General features: G+C 30.1%; 2 protein-coding genes across 2 annotated transcripts; one reads left to right on the top strand and one right to left on the bottom strand.

Annotated features, from left to right (window-relative positions):
* Positions 1-258: 258 nt before the first annotated feature.
* LOC120159975 (uncharacterized mitochondrial protein AtMg00810-like) lies at positions 259-750 on the top strand. The gene has a single exon (XM_039170453.1). It carries the CDS (start codon positions 259-261, stop codon positions 748-750), a length of 492 nt encoding a protein of 163 aa, XP_039026384.1.
* Positions 751-3,746: 2,996 nt separating this feature from the next.
* Positions 3,747-6,587, bottom strand: LOC120159974. Its single transcript, XM_039170452.1, has 3 exons — positions 6,581-6,587; positions 4,375-4,667; positions 3,747-3,984 (listed from the first exon to the last, which is right to left on the bottom strand). The coding sequence occupies exons 1-3, from the start codon at positions 6,585-6,587 to the stop codon at positions 3,979-3,981; spliced, it is 306 nt and encodes a 101-aa protein (XP_039026383.1). The 3' UTR covers positions 3,747-3,978.
* Positions 6,588-7,480: the final 893 nt, after the last annotated feature.

Raw genomic sequence — 7,480 nt, 5'->3', positions numbered from 1 at the left:
GGATTTATGATGTTATAATATTTTTATTTAGTTATTAACTATTAAGTTGCTGCTTGAAATCGAAATTAATTTGATTAAATATATATAGAAATTGATATTACTCTATAAATCAATAAATGATGAATTGTTTAATGGTGATTAAACTTAGATTAAAATATATGGTAATGAGTAATATTTGGATAAATGTTTATTAGTAATTTAGTTTTTGACATTCTGACTTGTATTCGGGAATTGAATACAAGTAAGGGTGTTACAGACATGATTTTCAAGGGAAATATTCCAGGTATATTCAATGATTTCAAGAAAGCTATGGCTAAAGAATTTGAAATGACAGATATTGGTGAAATGCCATACTTCCTTGAAGTAGAAGTAAAGCAAATGCAAGATGGAATATTTATTTCACAAAAGAAGCACACTGAGCAAATTCAGAATGAAAGATTGCAAGTCGATAGCTACTCCTACAGAACCATACATGAAATTAAGTGTAAATTCAACAAGAGATCCAATGAACCAACCTTGTTTAAAAGCATCGTTGGAAGTATAAAGTATTTGACTATCACACAACCAGATATTACATACGTTATAGGATTGGTAAGCATATTTATGGAGAAGCCAAAACAAGATCATTGGATTGTAGCTAAGAGAATTTTAAGATATGTCAAAGGCACGATGGATCATGGTTTGTTCTACACACATTCAGAAATTCGAAGTTGGTTGGTTATTCTTATAGTGATTATGGAGGAGACTTAGATGACCGAAAGAGTACTTCTGTATATTTGTTCCATATTAGTTCTCCAGCATTTTCATGGTCTTCAAATAAGCAATAAACGATAGCTCTTTCAACATGTGAAGCCGAATACATAGCTATTGCAACGTGTACTTGCCAAACAATGTGGTTAAAAAATATTTTTGAATGAGTTAAACTTGGCTCAAGAAGAACCAACTATAATTTATGCGGAAAACATGTCTACAAATATCTCTTGCCAAGAATCTTGTCTCCCATAGTAGAAACTAACACATTGATACAAACTATCACTTTATACGGGAGCAAGTGAAGAACGAAATCGTAGGATTAGTCTACTGCATAACTAAAGATCAATTAGCATATATTTTTATGAAGTCATTTAAAGCAAACGTATTCTACCGGCTGAAAGAAAGACTTGGAATGAAAATCAGGTTTAAGGAGTATGGAATATCAACCCTGCTTTCCTTCCATGTGGTAATTAGAATAGAGTTGATTTGACAGCAAAGTGGCCAACAACTTTTGTGGATAAAAACAATGGTTAAATTCAAGCACAAGTAAGAAATACTTTATTGTTAAGAAGCAAAACGTGGCAGTTTGGATGAGGCAGCCATGAAGTTCATTACAACAAGCAATTTGACATAGTAATGGGAGAAGAATTTGGAAACATCTAAAACTTTCATTTAGCGGGTTAAGTACTCTTATAATTAGGCGCTTTAGCTTTAGTTTAATGTATGTTGAGTGAAATGTGAGTGAGTGAAAAAGAAAAAACGAGAGAGACTTGGGAGAGCTTAGCAAAACTTGTTAGTGTTTGTAAACTAGCCAAATTTAGTGTGGCATTTGTACTTGTGTTTTGTTACGTATTAATATTATTTTACTAGTTATAAAGTTTATCGAGTGCTCACTAAAGTGACAAAATCTCATATTGATCTTACAAAAAGAATTCAATCCCCAAAATCAAACCGAACCTGAAATTAGCCGTTTTTTATTAATATAAGGTGATTACAAGTAATAGTATTTGTTCTGAAAGCTCTCAATCATTTAACAATTGACACTCAAATATCCTGCTATGGTTGGTGCTCGAACCCAAGACCTCTAGGGATAACAACTTTCCTTTTAATCACTGAGATCGTTTGGTTTATGACTGAAATTAACCTTAGATGAACTATCCAAGTAAGTTTAAAAATCAAATTAACCTAATATAAATTGATCTGACTTAAGATCAACAACTTATTCAAATTCAGATGTGTTGTTTATCATTTGATTTTCATTTTCGTGATAAACTGGTCGCATGTGAATAATAAGGTAACTTTTGTTGACCCTGTTGGTGTAAAAATTGTGTATGAATATTTCTTCATCAATATCTGAGAAAAGTGTCAACTGATCTAAATAGTGGGATCATATTTTTGAGTTTATTTTTTAGAATTTTTTATTCACTTTAATTAATGTGCGACTTCTTTACAGTCTCATACCATATTAATTTAGGATTTGAATTGATCGTAGTTTTGTGAAGGCTTTTATTGTAATATTTGAGAGATAATTTTATTATTTCGCACAAATCAATTTATTTGAGAAATATTGTAAATATGTTATTAAAATTTTTAAAATTGTGTTTATATCGAGTGTTAAGTGACCAATGGTGATTATTTAAGAGAGAATAATATTATACGAGAATAGACCATAACTAACCGATATAGTCAGATTAAGAGTTCATAACTCTTGTACTACAAATATTTAGGCATGGAAACGAACTGAACGAACACGAACGGGGTATGTTCATGTTCGTTCGTTTAACTTTAACGAGCAAATGAACGAACACGAACATAACCGGACGAAAAATTTCTTGTTCCTATTTGTTCGTTAAAGAATGTAGATTGTTCGTGTTCGTTCATTTAAATGATAAACGAACACAAATGAATGAACATAAACGAATGGATGTAAACGAACATAAGCGAACATAATAAATGAACGTAAACGAACACAATAAATAAACATAGTGAACGTAAACGAACATAAATGAATTTTTTTTTCTTTTCTAACAATTTTAGGATTATATTTTATTTAATTGTTTTGAGCTTTTTTTATTTGTATTTAAAATTAATTGAATTTTAAAATATTTATGGATATCATATTAAACTTTATTGGAATTTAATATTTTAAATGAATCTAGAGATATTGGGCTAAACATAAATGAATGCACATAAACGAACGAACATAAACAAACATATTACCGAACGTTCACGAACGTAAATGAACGAATGAGCCCTCTGTTCATGTTCGTTCATTTAGTTAAATGAACACAAAATATTGTTCATGTTCATTTGTTTAATAAATAAACGAACATAAACGAACTTCTCACTGAACGGTTCACGAATGATTCGTTAAACGTTCGGTTCGTTTACATGCCTACGAATATTAAAATAATTTTTCTATGTGTGAGATTATATAAAGATAAACTCACTAGTCAATTTGAATTGAAAATAATCTTTTATGTGTTTTTATTTATATTTTGATTATTCAATAATTCATTCGGTATCAGTTGACTTAGACACTATCCGATATAACGACATTAAATAAAATAAAAATAATGTGTGTAAAAGGAATATGAATTCGTGATAGTCGAATTGGAAAATATATAGATTATATGTACATATCAATCATAATTTTCTACCAAGTGGTTAAAGAGATGATTATTATCTTTAAAGATTTCGAGTTTGAGTATTAATATTTACAAATATAGACATTTGAACGTTTATTGTCAAATGATATAAAACCTTTAAAACATATATTATATTGTAATTGCCTCAGTTCAATAAGAAAAATTTAATACATTTAAAATCCTTTCAAGAAAAAAAAAACCAAATCAGTCTGTGAATTAGCAGTGCTTGTGTTCAGTAATGATATTTCCTTTTTTATCTCATCTTCTACGATAATCCAAATGACCTTAAAAGGCAGCATCAAACCACATACCATAGATCTTTCACTTTCCATTAAACTGCCTTAATTAATCAACATTGTAATCACCATTTATTATTATTATTATTATTATTACAAATAAACCCAATAGGCCCAAAATACAAATCAGAGACGACCAATTGCCAAGCCCTAGCCCAAGCCTGAATATAAACCCTAACTTAGCCTAACCCTAACCAAAAGCGCTAGTCGTCGCCGCCCACCGTTGAAAAGCAAGCCATCGTCGCCAGCCACGCCGAGCCATTCCAGTCACTGTGCCATCATCATCCCTGCAATCACCCAAAACCAAACCAAATAAAAAATAAACAATGTGATGTAAGAAATCCAACCAAACTCGACCTATCCCCCTGATAATCCAAGAGCCATACCTCTCTGCCACTAACCCCCATCAACGACAGAGGAAAAAAAAGGGAGAAGAACCATTCGAAAAAGAAAAATAGAGAAAAAGAAGAGGAAACAAAAAAATCGGGGAAAGCAACCATTCGGAAAAGGAGAAAAAAAGAGTAGGTTAGGAAAAACACAGAAAATCAAAAACAAAAAGATAGAATCGAAAAGAGGAGAAGCTTATCGTTCGGTCGAAGCCTCTCGCCGATGGTGGGAGTCTACGTCGGTCAATCCGAACAGTAAAAAAATCAGGAGTAACCCCTGAAACGTCATACCTCAGCCGCGGCTCGATCCAACAACAGACGGAAGAGATCAAAGCTCGAGAAGTGGAGGAATTCTCGGCCCATTTCACGACGAAGGAGGTCGAATCTCACGAAATGAAGCCCCGATCCAGACTCACCGTGATGAGATGAGCCACCCAGTGAAATTTGGTGGCCAGCAACCACCGATAACGGCGGTTGACACGGTAGTCGACGATGGACGCCGCCACCACCAGGCACTCCCAGTTTAGAGAGAAGGGAGAGAAAAACTAGGGTAGAAAGAGAATAAAAGATGTAAAAAAAACTCCCTGCTGCCGAAAAATGACTTCTTTTAAAGCAAGGTAGGGCAACCCATTTTAGAGCATAGAGTAAATATTGTTCTAGGTCATCCGAGTTTTGTAAGCTTTCATTTCAGTCCTTAAATAAAACATGGGTTATTTCTGAGTTTTAACTTCGAGTTTTTTATTTTTACATTTTCATCATCGTATGCTTTATTAATATCGTTTGGTTAAATAGCTAGTTTAATTCATTAATTTAACATTGTTATATTTTAGTCCTTATTTGTAATATTGCTCAAAATTGTTGTATTTATATATTAAGAACTTCTAATTTTGTTTGTGTTTGTTTTAACCACTGCTTAGTATAGAATAATATGAATGCATAATTCAATATTTTTCTTGTATTTTTAGTATTTTAAATATAGTCGTTGTGTTATTTTATATGTATGTTTATACCTTTGAGTATTGGTGTTTTGTTGTGGATTCATTTTAGTCACTTATTTTGTTAAATCATTAGGAAATAAAATGGGATTAATCCCATAATGATTATCTATTTTCTTTATTTACTTTGATTAAGCCATATGTTCATTTATTATTCTTTAAAGGTGTATGTATCTAACATAATTGTTTTGTTAACTTAATTTTATATATTGTTAATCCTAAATTGTGTATGTGTTTACGTGTATATATATAAATATAAAGAACACATTTTTTATTTATGTGTCAAGCTTATATTTATTTATTTTAATAATAAATTTATATATTGTATTTTTTTAATAAAATATGAATATATTTTATTAAATATTTTTTATATATTTGAATGTCTACATAATATATTTTTAACAAGGCGATCTATTCGATATTTTTGAAAAGCTTTGAAATATTCGATTGTTCGGTTAACTTATGAAAGACCTTCAAAGACATGGAGTGCCCTTTCCAAGGGTTATTCAAATAAAAATTATATTTTATCGTTTATTATTTATTTGTCATGTACGTGGATATTTCATCTATTTTGTACATTACATTCATTACTATTGCACTCATCAATCATGCATTTGATTACTCATTTTCCACAAGATTCCAAAGTAATATCTTGCGTCACGAGTTAACGAAATTTTTCCAAGATAACTGGATTTTAATTTCTATTAATTCACGTAGCTAAAGGAAACTTTTTTTAAATAAAATCGAGTGAATTGAATCTTTTATCGAATAAAATATTTTAAAAAATGAATTCATTCTTCCAAAAAAATATCATAGAAATAAAAAGAATCATAATTTAAATTTCGAGTTTAAATTTGTAAAATTTCATCGTTTTCGACAACGTATAATCGAGAGGTATCAATCTTGGGTATTGTGAGGGTGTTTACCCTTTCCCACGCGTAACAGACTCTCAAATCCTTAAAAATAAATTTATGATTAAGCGCATACCAATTTTCGTCTTTAAATATTTTTTTCTAAAATTCATTTAAAAACATTTTTTGTATATTCGACTTGTCTAATTAAAATGTCGATAACGACTCCAATATTTTCAGAATTAATTCGATTTAAAAAATAGCATTCTTCAAAAGTCGTGTCGTTGTCCCGGGGAAAATAGTGACGACAAACACGTGTTCCCAGACAATGGGTTTATTGTTGTTTAATAAAGAGAGAGAGAGAGAGAGAGAGAGAGAGAGAGAGAGAGAGAGAGAGATGAAACGCTGTCCATCGAAGAGAAGAAAGAGTTGTTTAGGGTTTTGTGAAAGTCAGAATATAGTTTACTTAACGAACTGGTATTATTAAGCAATCAGTTCACCCAGAAAACTGTGGGAGAAGATGATCCGTTCCATCACAAGTTTTTAGAAAGAAGATGGTACTGTTATCGTTAAGGCTTGCTTCTAAAAGGGATATTTTGAGGATGCACTTGTTTTGTCAATGCTTCTGCCATTTTTCCTCGGAACTCATACCTTCCATCCGTTAAAAGAAGCTTTTACACACAGATATGAATAATATTTATTTAATATCGCTAAAAGATTCTTTTATAAATATTCCATCACCTTTTGTCTTTATTCTTTAAAAGTATTTTTCTAAAAAATTATAATTCAAAACTTATTAAGTGAAATTTAATAACTTCAATAGGCGTGTTTGTAGTACTTTTATTATATTAATATTTTTTATTACTAAAAATATTTTCATTTTCATTATATAACTTAACTATTAATTTTATTTAATTTAATAATTTTTGAATTAATATAAAATTAAGGAATATTGTACGTAACTGAATTCTACTTCTAAGGAGCTTTGTAGAAATTGTCTTACATTTATTTTTTTCTGTCCTACATTTAAAAACGACATTACATAAGATTGATTGTATTCGGAAATCTTCTTGTACTATCTTTCTGTACGAAGAAATAATTACCTTTTGTACGTCTTTTTAGATTATTACATATGATAATATTTGCCTAGATCAGTGGTATACTATGGAAAAAAAAAAGAAATTAATAAAATATAAATCATTAAAAAATAATTGGGGAAATAAGATATAATATGCAACAATAATCAATAAAGTCGTCAATAGTTGAAGATAATATTAAAGAAGTCATCATTTATTTTTTTTTTCTTTTTACAATTTTGGGATCAAATTATAAATAAAGGAAAGTATATGAGCTAAAACAAGAACATTCAAAAGCCATCCCTTTAAGTGAAAATGGTGAGATACAAGGAATTAAATTTCGATGCTTAAACTATAAGTATAGTCTAAAACTTTGAACGGCGTAATTTGTGCTTATGGGTCTGATTGAAACACTTGCTTAAATTAATGTAACATTTTGAAATCAACATGCTTGCAAAGGTTCAAAAATATCTTG

This window comes from Hibiscus syriacus, unplaced genomic scaffold, assembly GCF_006381635.1.
Source record: "Hibiscus syriacus cultivar Baekdansim isolate YM2019G1 unplaced genomic scaffold, ASM638163v2 tig00111388_pilon, whole genome shotgun sequence".
NCBI classification, from domain to species: Eukaryota; Viridiplantae; Streptophyta; class Magnoliopsida; order Malvales; family Malvaceae; genus Hibiscus; species Hibiscus syriacus.
The sequence above is the reverse complement of the archived record's forward strand: the minus strand, read 5'-3'. Positions and strand labels throughout refer to the sequence as shown.